Here is a 15,315-nt window from a genome sequence, read left to right as displayed (position 1 = left end):
CGTTTCTTTCGCGTGCTAACCGACGCCAGTTGGACACACCAAGTGAAGCCCCCCCCAGTCCTTCTCCACCCGATCTTTCCAACGCAGAGAAGGCCTTCCTCTGCCTCTGCTACCACCGCATCGAATACTTTCAGAGCCGGAGAGATTGTACCCATTCGGACGACATGACCTAGCACGGTATATTCAGAATACCTCATTTAAGTTAGGCAGACCCCAATATAATTCCATTTATGCTCGATTTCAATAATCCAACAATATTCTAGATAGGAATTGATGCATACACCACGCACTTTACCAGTGTGTGATTAGCTTGGGCGGTTAAAAATTTTAATATTCTCTAGAACAACTGCTTTCTGTGCACCCCTAAGTAGGTCTCAATGTCAATCACCTGATCATAATGCATTGCCCCAGAAATAAAAAGTCGAGTACCTCGCTAAGTAGAATTGTTTAAAATTTCACTTCAATATACGTATATATTTATATATATGCATGCATATATATCTCTATATATATTTATTTATATAATATTTCCGTAGTACACGTACATATATATATAATAATGTAGCATTTATTTAATTTTTTGCAATTAGTGAATTGATAGAATTTTAACGCTTCATAGAATGCAAAATTTGCCGCTTCTCTAGCTTTATGTGGTTTTTGTTGTTATAGTCAAGCAGCATATCTCTCTTAAGTAGCGCACAGGTTGTGTTTTGTCTGTTTGAAATTTTGTTGCTGTATGTGGGCTGTGGTTCTATGTTTATATATGCTATATACTGTGGGTAGATTCATCACAATATCACCCGCGTTTTTTATACTCATAATATTTTTTCTTTTCAATTTTATTTAAACATATATAACTGTGTATTAGTGTTGAGAAGGTGCAGCGCAGCAGTAGCGGCAACAGCTATATTTTGATTTGATCTTCTTGATGTATTTTAGGCAGTTGCTGGCACCGCACCAGCAGCCAGCTCCCGATAAGCGTCTTGCAGCGCATACTGTTGTTCAGGTGTCAATATACTTGCACACGCCTGAAAAACTTCTGGGTTGGCTTCCACTTGCTTCACAATTCCCAACATCCGGGTGCCCACATCCTTTAGCGGTGCCACAACTTTCGTGACGAACGCCTGTGCTATGATTGAGACAATGCGTGGTAAATTGCTGTTGTTATTGCCTAATATGATGGGGTGATTGGCCTGAATGAGATCACACATGTATCCGTAAATATGCGGTGCCTCATCAGCATCCTCAGTGACGGGCAGCCAGGAGAACCTATTGGTAGAAATATTATTTTTATTGGGTATAAATATTTGAAAATGGGAAAATCCTTAGTGAATGAAAACATATCAAAATATCGTGACGTACCAAACATTGATGATCTCATCTACATTTTGTATGGCGCTGCTGTTATATTTCAAGATCTTCGAAACGGCTGCAATAGCATTTTCTGTGGGGTTGACATTCTCGGGGTCGCGACTCTTCGGATCGGATATAACTTGCACTAGCAGCGGAATGATTTGAGCACATGTGACGGCAAAGTGTTCGCCACCAAACTGATGAGATAAAAATTTGTTGCATTAAAACTGTTTCAAATTAGATCTTACAATTCATGATGCCTCCTCACCTGTCCCAATACACCGCAACCGTAGGCGGCAGCTTGACGTACTTCGGGTGATTTGTCGGTAACGTATTGCAACAATGGTGGTGTGAAGATCTGCTGATAAGCAGCGCAGGCTGGACCACAAAACTCTACACAAGCGAATTAAGCGATATTTAGTTGTATGAATTTAAAAAATTAAATCGAAGTTTTCCCAAAAGAAATATGCTCACTTACCGATAACATCGTCAAATGCACACACGCCCCACTGTCTGTCCGACCATGAACGGTTGGGTTCAAGCACGGTACGATTAGACGTACGACCTCTTCGGCATAGTCGGCGAAACCATCCTTCAATTCCCGCGCATAGCAAACCAACATCTCACAGGCAGATGCCTTATCTTCCATGCCAGCGGTGCGGATGGCAAAGTTTTGCTGTTCACCCAAATTGATAAAGTACCAATCGACGTCATCTATAGATCAGAGCAAAAATAAAAAACCTTGTTAGTTTAATGAAATATGCCAGTCAAGCTACAAGTTATAAAGACAACCTATCTACAGAGACAGAGTGATAAAATCTACACACACGGGCTGAAAAGTCCCGGGTCCAACAAAGAAAACATGTTTTTTTTTGTGTTCAAAATTAGCTTTATTCATCAACATAATTTGCATCAAAAACCATCAATCCAGCGCCGCTCTAACATTTCAATACCTCTTTCGTAGAACAATTTTTCTTTTGCCTCAAAATAGACCTCTTCATTCGAGCGAAATTTATTTCCGGCGAGCATTTTTTTAGGTCTGCGAACAGCCCAGTCGCTAGGAGCCAAATCTGGCGAATATGGGTTCATGTGGAAGCAATTCGAAGTTCAATGCATGTAGTTTTGCAATTGTTTTGAGTGACTTGTGACACAGTGCGTTGTCTTGTTTATGGTGAACAGTGAGCAAACGCGGCACCCGATTTGAACAGAGCTTTCTCATAGTCAAATGCTCATGCTTTTGATATCTTTACGATGTCAGCTAACTTACGCAACTTAACTTTCCGATCATTCAAAGCGATTTTGTGATTTTTTTTGATGTTTTCTGGTGTTACCGTCTCATTAAGAAGTCCACTGCGTTGTCTCTACGACCACGTTTGAAGTCACCAAACCATTGTTTTATTGTTTTTCTGATGGAATGAAGTCCCCATAATACTCTTGCAGCCATTGCTTCACTTGAACGGTATTTTTTCCATCAATAAGCAGTGTAAAATTAAAACACGAAATTCTTTTTGGTCCATTGTTTTGGAAATAACAGAAGTAGAGTCACTATTAGCATAATAATTCTCGAACAAATTAATATTGTAGAATATCATGAAATTTTAGCAGCTGTCTTTTCAAGCTTAGTCCTAACTGAAAAAGCTATAATATATTAAATTTCAGAATCTAACCTAACATCACCTGCAAATTCGCAAGCGTTCAAAAAATAGTCAACGATTTTCAAAAATATCACATTTTTATTTATTAATAAAAACTTAACATAAATAAAATGTTTACATACATCCACATACACTAAATTATTATAACACAAATCTTACGTTCCTACGACGGTCGGTTCTACGTAACCGGAACGACGCGGACTTATATCCGGCAGAGGACTGTTACTTTTTCCTCTAAATCTCGTTGTACCAGGTAGAGGAGCGAAAAAACAATTTGGGTCAAGCTTTAACCCAAATATTGGAGCCGCTTCGATTTCAACCCCTTGCATCGGCTTAAAAATTGGTAACTTCGTTCTGTTGTTGAATCGGGTGAAACTGGTTGGGTTTGCACTGCTACTCCAGGCTCTCTTAGAAGTAGTAAACCCACTACTGCCTCCACTTCCACTCCACTCGGTTCTCGCTGGTGCGCCGCCAAGTGAGCTCGGACCTCTTGTTGCACTTTCTCTACTATCCGGTTGGATGAATCCATTGAGATGTTTTAAAATAGTAATGCAAAAATTCGGTTTCACTGCCCTTTTATAGGAATTTTTTCTCTCGCTGTACTACAATTTTATTTTGCCTGCTACCTGGTTTCGAAGCCCTCAGCAACCATATTGAACGGCCTACCTACAGATGGGATAATCCACTTACAATAACAATGCCTTTGGTATTTGCCTATAAGCACGATCAAGTACGAGCGGTCGCAGGTACTATGCTGTCTGTATATGAACTACAAATACTAATATAAAGTACTAGCGTACCCTCGCCCGCTTCGCTAGACGATAAATTCAATGATTTGCTGAAAGAGAATAAAATTAATACGAAAAAAAGCAAATTCTTTGATACAATTTCATTCGAACTTTATTGTAACACTTTTTGGTAGACAACGTTTTTGGTTTTTTCATCTTTCGCGTGAATAATGACGATGGTTTGCCAACTCGAGCAAGCTACATACAATTGTCCATGAGAAAAAATTGGGTATTCTAAATTAATACCGCACATTTGTAGAGACTGTCCTTGCGCCTTATTAATTCTCATAACGAAGGCAAGGCGAATAGGGAACTGCAAACGTTTGAAATCGAATGGTAAATCCGTCGGAATCAGTGGAATTCAGTAGTGGAATGTCGTGGCACATTAATGTTGCGCAGCATAATAATCAGTGCTCCAATTTTTAATCGTAAATTATGAGGTGGTAGGCCTGGCAAATCGAGTGAGTTTAAGAATTCAGTTGGATAATTTACGACATCATCTTGATCAGTAATAGTGTCCATTGACTTATACGCAACTATGTCACCAGGTATTTGATCTAAAATAGCTGAATTTATATCATTGACGTCCTTATTTTTCCCAGCTAAAATTGCTCTTTCGCTGAGTCAATCATGGTTTTTGTAATGTTGAACTATGTTTGGAAATACACTCTGTAGCAATGCCTCTTTAGACTGTGCAAAAGTGCAGAAATTGTTAGGCAATGTTATCATTCCTGTTGTTTTTGAAAAAAGGTTTATTTTTTTTGGTTAAAAAGTGTTTTTTGAAGTTTTGAAAAACACTTCGCTCTAACAAATTTCTTCTCAGTTAATTGCTGAAAATTAAATATTTTGAAAAAACTATTTTTTTTAATTTAACGTTTTTGAGAAAATTTTGTTCTTGAAAAAATTTCATACTTTTGTAAAAGTTTAAATTGATTTGCTAAAAAAGATTTTTTTCCGCTTTGAAAAACACCCCCTCGAAAAAATGTATTCTCTATTAATAGTGGAATATGAAATGCTTTGAAAACACCTTTTTTTTAATTTTGTTTGGTTTTCAGAAAATTTTGTTTTGAAAAAATGTTATACCCTTAAAAAAGTTTTATTTTATTTTATTTGTTTAAAATTTTTGAAATTTTTTTTTTGTAATTTTAGAAAAACACCTCTTCGAAGAAATTTCTTTTATCTTTTTGAGGAAAATTTGGTTTTGAACAAATTTCGTGCTTTCGAAATTTTTTTATTTTACTTTATTTCTTCAAAATTTTTTAAAACAATTTTTTTTATAATTTTCGAAAAACACCCCTTTGAAAAAATGTTTTCTATGTGTCATAGTGGTATTCCATTAACTTTTAGGATTATAGTCAAATACTTACAAATATCTACGCTTTCACAAATAGCAACAATAAACAAATTTCCTCAAAACCAAAAAATTTACTTTTTTTCTAAAAAAATTCTAAACAAACAACGTAAGAAATTTAGAATTTTGTGTTCACGAAAAAACAGTATTGTTTTTATTGTATTAACTGAAAACCAAAATTTTGCAAAAAATCAAAACAAAACTAAATTATTTTTTTGTGTTCATTTGGTCCATATGTTCCATAAAAAGTTGATATGGTAAATAATATGCAGGGTCTGATACACGCAAATTTCCATTGACCATTATAGTGACAAAATTATCGATCACCAATTCCAACAGGATTTCAAAATCAGAGTTGGAATGAGTTGTTGTGTTGTGTACTTCTGAAAAAAATGAGAAATAAACAAAATAAATCTAAAAATTCGAATTCTAACTTTATCTTGTGTATGTTCTTATTACCTTTGAATTTTTCCAATGAAGCACCATTCATTTTAAATTTTCCAAGAATTTTTTTTATCATTTCGCGTTTCTTTCCTTTTTCATTCGATTCCAACATTTGTTCATAGCCGAAAACATCGTTTGCAAACGCATTCATTTCCATATAGAATTGGTCAAAGAAAGCATTGCTCAATTGAATTGAAACATTATTTTCATAAATACTTAGGACCTTAACTAATGCACCTTGGTACATACCTAACGCAGATATTCATCGCGACCTTGACATCGATACTATTGATGAAACAATACAAAGCGCTAGCAGAAGACACATAAATAGACTATTAACGCATACAAATCCTATGATGAGAAGACTACCAAATAAAGAAAAATCTACCCAAAGTCGGCTTAACCGTTAAACACCAACAGATCTTGCAAAATCCTTGTAATCAATTGTCAACTAATCGTATATATCATTGTTTGTTAACCACTTGTTTTTAAATAATATGTATATATTTCTTCTAAATGAGCTTGGGGGCATTGGCCCTTCAATATCACTCTCATTCCATCTTTTTGTAAATCAAATTACTTATTGTCTAACGACAGGTGTAATATTTTATGGAAGAAAAAAAAAAAAAAAAAAAATTTTCATTCGAATCATTTGAAATTTCTGTATACAATACATTTCTGTATCACAATACAAATACAAAAAATTCAAAAAAAGTTGTACACATAAAATGAATGTCGATTCGAAACTTACTTTAATCTAACAATCGAGCAAGTTTTGTTTTGGACAATATTTTGATTTTTTCTTTGCTTTATATGAAGAAAATATTTAAAAGAAATTTTTTTTTGCTAAAAACCTTCCCCTAGTGGATCCCTATAATATGAAAAAAGAACGAATAAAATTGGCCTCGTATCGGCCCAAAAAAATGCGGACAAACGAACATCATTTCATTTTTATATATATAGATTAATTGGAAACTATGCTATCTTTTTTCACTTCAGCATCGAAATTCTTTCGAATGATTTATAATTCTTTATGTCGAAGCCAAAAAGTTCCTTCATTAACAAACCCTAACCCAAGAATGCTAGAATGCAAGGCTATGTACAGATGCAGAAATATGAGCCTAACTTTGCCGTGGCGGCATTTTAGCCTTTCTTATTGTTTGTGAGGTCCTTATTGTATGAATTTCTTTATGGACCGGAGCCCATTTCATATTCAAGCACATAGCGGGTACAGTAGGGTACATTAAGGATTTTACTAATAAAACTCATGAGGGCTCCTGGCTCACTTGCCAAACAACCAGGTATTTCCAGAAATGGCGCAACAAGGTGGCAGAGAGAGATAATGTTGCTATGTCCGGGGCTTGACTATCACTATAGATCTTTATTTTATATATGTACAGGATAACATAATTTTCTTCGCGTCTTTGTTTTATGCATATTCTGACTATACAAAAGTACCTCAGGCAGCAGGATTTTCTTTTAATTTGAAATTCGAAAAATTGCCACAAATGCATAGCCACGTCTATTTTTAATAAAATGGATCAATAATTTATTTTTTTGTTGTTTGTATCCACTAGCGTACCACCTTCAGATACCTCACGTACATCTGGTAATACGCGACCCACAGTTTAATAAACGCTGATCCAGAATATTTGAAAAAAAAAACAGTATAAAAGGCAACAGACCATTGTAGAATTTTTTAAAATCAATACAAATTAAATAAATATGTACTGTTACGTATGTTTATGTGTGTACGAGTATATATGCATGGATAAATAAAAAATAAAAAAATCAATTAAATCAAAATATTTCATTATAAAGTGTATTTATAAATTTTTCTTTCAGTTTTGTTCTTCATTTCCCATAGGCAGACATTAATTGTGCTTCTCTGCTTACTAGGGAACCTCGTTCCGCGCTAATCGAACAATTTTTATGTGAAAGTATCTTTGATTTTAGCTACTTAGCTGACAAGCGACATGCTTAGCCTAAGCATGTATCCCAAGTATAAGTAGCGATATTGATTTTGTTACATTCTAATCTATCATACATTCGTTTCTTGAGGACCTGCACTTCGCCGATGACATCTGCCTCCTCTTTCAACAAATCGATGGCATGCAAGGCATGCTTGAACGCACTCTCGGACTGAAGGTCCAACATAGCCAAGACAAAGGTTAGGAGCATCAACCACAATAAAGCAAAACCTAGAATGGTTGACGGGTGTCCGGTGGAATTTATCGAAAGTCTCTGCTACCTCGGCTGAATTATCACAATAGACGGCGGAGCGGGCTAAACAAAGCAAGGGCGGCGTTCGGGCGAATGCATACAGTATGGGCGAGTTCGTAAATCTACAGACGCATTAAACTGCGAATATTCAGCTCATGTGTGAAGTCAGTACTGCTGTTCGGAAGTTAATAGCTGGTTATAGCTGGTGTCCAACACCATCACACAGAGGCTACAATCTTTCGTCAACAAATGCCTCCACATCATCTGTAGAATATTCTGACCGAACACAACAACAACGCACTGTGGAGATTAACGAATGGGGAGCCCATCTTATAGCAAATCAAATGTAGAAAGTGGCGATGAATAAGTCTGGTACTGGACTGGAATCCGCAAGGGAGCGAAAGTTGCGGTCGGCTAAATATCATTTGGCGAAGGCCGATGTTGCGCGAACTAGCAGATGCCGACATTTCATGGGACGGCGTAAAAACAACAGTCCAGAACCGTGTACGATGGAACAGTCTTGTCGAGGCCTTATGCACTCGAACGGAGTGAACAAGGATATGAAAAATAATTTTGCATATTTTAGACGCGATGCATCATCAATCTTATGGCGCGAACCTATGGAGTTGCGCCAGTCAAAGTAATATAAATATATGTACTTCAACTACTCCAGAATAAAATCCTTTGAGATATTATCACTTCACCTGGGTTCATTCGCAATAAAGATATTCATCGTTACCAGAAATTGAAAAATAAGCAGAAGCCCACTCCCTCAGGCTTCAAAGGCAGGTGAAGGAGGAAACTAACAAACTCCTCAACACCTCAGGCCTAACCCAATGACTCCATCGATTCAAACCACATGATCTGGCATGATGGTTGTTAACTTAAGGAAGGGACTATAAAATCTCTCCACAAAATTCTCTTCATGTTACTAAAATTGTATTGCTCGTTAGTTAACCACCGCGCTCTTAATTCTGCCTTTTTCAAACTGTATAAAGAAGCAAAGTGAATGGATCTGGTAGCGAATGAGGAAAAAATAAAGTACATCCTGCCATCAAACAAACAGTCGTATCGGCACATATGTCGAGGTTATAAAATACTTCGTTTAACTAGGAACCAGAATTAATACCGATAACAATGTCTCAATCTTGAAATTCTTCGGAGAATATCTCTTGCCAACAAGTGCTACTTTCAACTCTGAATTATTAGGAGACGTTTAAAAGCTTAAAAATATTCTTTAATTCTCTTCATTGTTATGGCTGCAGAGGGCTTCGAAATCAGGTAGCAGGCAAAATAAAATTGTAGTAAAGCGAGAGAAAAAATTCCTATAAAAGGGCAGTGAAACCGAATTTTTGCATTACTATTTTAAAACATCTCAATGGATTCATCCAACCGGATAGTAGAGAAAGTGCAACGAAAGGTCCGAGCTCACTTGGCGGCGCACCAGCGAGAACCGAGTGGAGTGGAAATAGAGGCAGTAGTGGGTTTACTACTTCTAAGAGAGTAGTAGCAATGCAAACCCAATCAGTTTCACCCGATTCAACAACCAAATACCAGTTTTTAAGCCGATGCCAGGGGTGGAAATCGAAGTCGCTCCAATATTTGGGTTAACACTTTACCCAAAATGTTGTTTCGCTCCTCTTCCTGGTACAACCAGAGATAGAGGAAAATTTAAAACTTATTTAGAGTGTTTAGTATGTACATGTATATGTAAATATTTTATTACATATGGAAAAAAGATGATCTCTTTAAAAATTTTGAAAATGTTCGGGTCGCTCTCTAATTTGATACAGCTTTTTATGGCGGCCGCCGTGGCCGAATGGGTTGGTGCGTGACTACCATTCGGAATTCAGAGAGAGAACGTCGGTTCGAATCTCGGTGAAAGATCAAAAAAATTAAGAAACAGTTTTTTCTAATAGCAGTTGCCCTTCGGCAGGCAATGGTAAGCCTCCTCATAAAAAATATCTGCCGTTCGGAGTCGGCTTGAAACTGTAGGCCCCTCCATTTGTGGAACAACATCAAGACGCACACCACAAATAGGAAGAGGAGCTCGGCCAAACACTCAAAAAGAATGATCGCGCCAATTATATATATATATTCTATGGCATACATACATGCATATGTATAAATCTATATCGTAGATTATCTACAAGGGCGTTGGACGTACAAATGCTTTCCCAACCTTAAGATTTGGTTAACGAAGCCGCGGTAACATAAATGCTTCAAGGCATATTTATACAGGTTTAACCGCGACGACAATCTCTATTGCGACTGCTACGACGGAAACATTTCAGACGACGTTCACCACATATTTTCCACATGCCGGCGCTCCATTCTGCAAAAGAACGTTTGGAGAACCTCCTTCATCGGAAACCTTCGTGTATCATCCTGCGTTCGAAAAAAAGTGGAATACGGCATGCGACTTAGTGGCCGAGATTATGAAAGAGATGGGGCGTCTAGAAAGACTGCGACACAGCAGCGACGGCTAATCACCTTACCTCTCCGCGAAGTAATACTTGACGGTGGTCCCGCGGCGAGAGGTGATGGAAATAAACAGGCTCAGTCTGGTTTCAGAAGGCCACTTGAGGGTAGCGCGCTACAAAACGTCTATGAAAAAATGTGCATCCTTTATTGAATGTTTGGCCGAGCTCCTCCTCCTATTTGCGATGTGCGCGTCTTAATGTTATTACACAAATGGAGGAAGGTGGTTTCCTGGTAGTTTTCTTATGGAGCTTTTTCAGCGATGTCTTTGCTTTTATACGTAAAAAGTAAACAACTCGCTCTCATGCATTTTTTTTTTTATTTTAAATTTTCTGTTGATTCATTTATTTTGTACATCCAATGCATTAGGTATGCATTTCGTCTTAAGTACGACAATCGTAATTTATGTAACTGCATGAAATTTGGGTATCTCAGCTTTTGTGGTTCCGGTCAAAAGTGATTTGAGTTTTGGCGATTTTTGTAACTCTATAAAATTTCATTTACTTAGATTTTGTGGTTCCAGAAAAACGATATATTAAGGTTTCCGTTTGTGATAATTTGTGTGACTATATCAAATCTAATTATACTATTGTAGTTTTTGTGGTTAAGGAGAAAACAGCTTTGGAAATTTCAGTTTATATAGGAGTACGGTATATACCATATATATATGTATGTATATACATATGCATTCTCAAATTACAGTTCCATAGCTTAATTGGCTTTAAGTTGTCTAGCTTTTAGTGGTTTTCATCTTTTGGTCTATATGCCAGAGGCCACGCCCCCTATATATCGAGGTTTACATCTCTGCACTAAGGGAAGCCATTTTTTTTCAAATGAATTTTTGATTGAAATCGATTTAACCATCTTTCAATATTTGGGATTAGCGTATAGGTCCACCTTCCTTTCGTCGAGTTTTCCAAACGCTCCTGCCATTTTAGTAAGGACGTAGCCTTCTCTTTTTGTATAATCGCTGATCTGTTAGTGTGACCCGCTGCTTTTGCACGTACACTCTCACTCGATCTTCCGCCAATATATCGATAGGCGTCAAAATTGAATGTGACGTATTTATATAATAACGGTGGCATTTGCTTTGCAATTTTTGTGTTGTTGGAAAATACTGCATACTGTATTTAAATTTTTCAATGCATACTTTCAGGCGAGATGCTTCGAAAAGAAATTAGGAATGAAAGTATGATACATACCACTCGAACGATATGTTTTGATGAGCAGAGGGTCTGTCTTTTACACGAAAAAATAAAAACAATTGCTTAATTCGCATAACATTTTGAGCGCATTTGTAAAAATTCACCGAGGCTTGACTTTTATTAATTTTAAATTTGTGTAAAATAGAGAACACACATTACTTACTTACTTACTTTACCATAATTAAGGTAAACTTTATTTGAGCCTTTTCAAAAAATAACGGCAAATCTTAATGTACATAAAAGAGAAGCGTCCTACTCCTCATCACATTGCTGTTCAAAGCCTTGTAAATATGCATTGGAAAATTACATTAGGCCTAAAGGCATATGTACAGTATTTTACAACAAGAAAAAACATTTGACTCTGAATGTAAGGGGGCGTCCATAAATTACGTGAGGTGTTTTTTTCAATTTTCTGAACCTCCCTCCCCCCCTGATGAGATGTCGTGAGATTTTATTCAACCCCCTCCCCATCCTCCAATCTCACGTGAGATTTTTCAAAATGTGGGTTTCTTATGTAAACGCGTTAGATTGTTATTGTAAAAAGAAAAAAAAAATTGCTTCGTGCTTTTATTTACGACTAGTTAAGACTAGTAATCAATATTGCTGAGAGGTATAAGTGTAATAAAAATTTAACAATACTCGTAGAAGACTTAAATCCTAACTACTGCGATTAAAAAAAGATTATTGGGGCCAACATGTCCATATGATTTTCAGTAAAATCATCTGCTCCTTCAACTTCGTTGTGATCTATCCACTCTAAGCCGTTGACGCTTGCGCACAGTAACTCATTAGCTCGTCTTTCGACAATCCGTGAGGGTCGCACTTTGCGGTACATACGCGCTTGCTTAACTGGTGCAATGTGAGCTGCTCGCCTGTGCTCTGCAGCTCTTGTGATAGATGCGAAGTAAATACCGGATTTACTGCAGCATATTTTCTCTAAATCATCACGTATACTTGGGCAATAGAGATCATAAAGGCATTCAGCGGTTGAATCGGTAGGCGTATTAGAAATGGAGCAAATGACTTTCCGTCATGTTCTTTAAAGTCCGGAATTATCAAACGTCAATCAACCTAAGTGATGGGGTATGGAGGTGGCAGAAAACGGTCGTGAAGAATCATATGCAGATCACTTCGGCGTGGGCTGCAGCAGTTCTGATCATCGCATTTCACAACCTAAAAAAAAAAATACCAGTCTAACGGTTAGACACGATAGAAGTGAAACCTTCCGTAAAACAAACTGAGAGGGAATGAATAAAGTTCATATTTTATTTTCTTCATTTTATTATTATTCATCCTCAATGTTTTCAATTTCAACAAATGATACGAGTGGCTTATGATAGCTAAAATATGATACAAATGCTTTGGTTTCGATGTTGTCAACATATCTTTGAAATACCGCGTCAATTGTTGTTTTTGATCGTGTTGTCGATTCAGTGCGATTGTTACACATTTTTAAATTGAATGTTGTATTGAGAAAGTCAATTAAAGGAACCACTGTGTCCAATGCAAAATTTACGTTAAAATCGCCACTTAAAATCATTGGAACTTTATCGTAATCTTTTCTAAGTATCCGCGATACTTCTGGTGTATACTTTATTAAATTTTCGTGAATGAATTCCGTGATGCTATTTATTGATTGATTCGGTGAAATATAAATTGCCATAATTAAAACTGTTTTTCCATTGCTCAATCTGCATTATTTTTCGGCATAATTGCGGTAAATATTTAAAAATGAAAATATTTACGAATATAAAAATACGGGCGCAATACAGCACACGCGGTTGCTATTATGAGCGTCGTAACGCGTATATTACAGATACGTACTAACATACACACAAACATTCGTAGGACGCTTGGTCTAAGCAAGTATTAGGTAGTGTAGTATAGGTATACATAATGCCTTCTCACTCACCGTGGCTCCGTAATACGCAGGCGCGCACTCATACGTACTAGTATACATACAAACATACATACGTATGACGCTTGAACTAAACACCAAAGCAATTAATAGGCAGTGTAGTATACGTACTACAATACTCACTATACTAGCGTGGCTCAGCAGTACGCAGCCACACACATACACGTATATCAACATATAACGCTTCGTAGCCAAGAGTGTCGCTTTTTCGTTTCATCGAGACTCAAATCACTCCCAACGATTCTAAAGAAGTTTTCACTTCAAAAACTAAAAACAATTTCCCTTTGTAACTCTTAATAAAAATTTGTTGACATTCACGCTCGTTAAAAAACTAAAAAAAAAAAACAATAGGCACGCATAAAAATTTGATATGAATCAACTGCAATGCACCTGGAGTAAATATTGGCTCTCTCTAAACAAAGAAGGTTGGAACCTGTCCGTGTATCGCTGCCACTCAGCTCGTACGCTCTTGTTCATCGAGTCGCACGTTCGGCTGATAGTGGCGCGAAAACAAACGACGGGCTACACTGTACCGTAAATTCTGATTAAATTGAGCTATTTGGTATAAAACAAATATGGTGGTTTGACAGCAGTAATGTATAACGTCGAAGTATGAATGAAATTATTTTCTTTCGAACGAATTAGTGAATGATCTTAATCATACTACGATTATGCTTAAGATGTAAGCATGTACAATCTGGATAATGGACCAAAATAGTATAATTTTTTTTTGTTTCAATCAGAAAAAAAATTGCGTGATATTAGCCGAGACCGCCCCCTCTCTCCAACGTAAGATTAGATGAGATTTGACTCGACCCCCTCCCCCCCTAAATATCTCACGTAATTTATGGACGCCCCCAAAGTAAATGCACATTTCATAAATGCGGTTCCGCTTACGGAAGAAGCAATGTTCGATAGTGCAAAGTGTGCATTTAGGAATGAGCATGGCATTCCGTGATGGAATTGTTAAAGGTGTTGTACGTTGGCAATTTCTCAGCCAATAATTCGGCCATCTTAAACGTTCGAATTTTTATTTCATCCTAATTAAAAATACTATATGGATAGAAAAAAGCTCTATAGAAATGATAAAAAGAAATAAGAATAGTTCTTATTTATGTTAAATCCTTTTTTTTTTAGAAAACATATTTCTCAGTTGGCACGAACTCCTTGTGGACAATTCCCTTGGGATCGTAAAAACAAATGAGCATCGACTTCGTTTTTAACTTCTCCAAACACGATTTTTTGGGTGGTGGCTAGTCTGGGGCCATCCATTCGGTACTTTAACGCTTAGTTTCAGGTTCATTTTAAAAACACCACTTTTCATCATCAGTTACATTATTGTAAAGGAAGTTATCGTCTTTTCTCGCCTCTTTAATGAGGTCTTTCGAATGTTGAATTCTGAGCAATTTTTGGTCCTCAGTTAACTTGTGCAGAATGAAACGAGCACAGACCTTTCATAAACCCAAATGATCAGTTAAAATGCGATAAATAGATGTTATGGAGATATTCAACTCCGATTCCATAAATTTCAACGATGATTTCAGTTCATTTTTGATAAATTTACGAAAAATTTCGGTTGAGTTTTATTCTTTTATTTTTTATGACTGATTTCGGGCAAGCCGTATGTTCATTGTCATTTATGTCCTCACAACCATCTCTGAAACGTGTAAGTCACTCGTGAACCCTGGCACGAGATAGACAATCATCGCCATAAACTTCTTTCAATTCAAATGTTTCGGTAAACGTTTTACCGATTTTAAAACAAAATTTGATATTAGCTCTTTGTTCGAAACTCATTTCTGTGCCGATAACACAAACATACTGACAATTTAGACGCAATAACTTCGCTTCCACTGAACCGAATGTCACCAAGCTTTCACTGGAAGCTAGCTTGGGA

At 36.7% G+C, this 15,315-nt stretch overlaps 1 protein-coding gene across 1 annotated transcript; it reads right to left on the bottom strand.

The window, feature by feature from the left end:
* Positions 1-459: 459 nt before the first annotated feature.
* Positions 460-3,537, bottom strand: LOC128863749 (importin-5-like). Its single transcript, XM_054103108.1, has 6 exons — positions 3,357-3,537; positions 1,974-2,067; positions 1,832-1,920; positions 1,622-1,746; positions 1,363-1,550; positions 460-1,269 (listed from the first exon to the last, which is right to left on the bottom strand). The coding sequence occupies exons 1-6, from the start codon at positions 3,535-3,537 to the stop codon at positions 936-938; spliced, it is 1,011 nt and encodes a 336-aa protein (XP_053959083.1). The 3' UTR covers positions 460-935.
* Between the last annotated feature and the right edge of the window lie 11,778 nt (positions 3,538-15,315).

The sequence above is a fragment of the Anastrepha ludens genome, chromosome 2 (genome assembly GCF_028408465.1).
Source record: "Anastrepha ludens isolate Willacy chromosome 2, idAnaLude1.1, whole genome shotgun sequence".
Classification (NCBI taxonomy): Eukaryota; Metazoa; Arthropoda; class Insecta; order Diptera; family Tephritidae; genus Anastrepha; species Anastrepha ludens.
The sequence above is the reverse complement of the archived record's forward strand: the minus strand, read 5'-3'. Positions and strand labels throughout refer to the sequence as shown.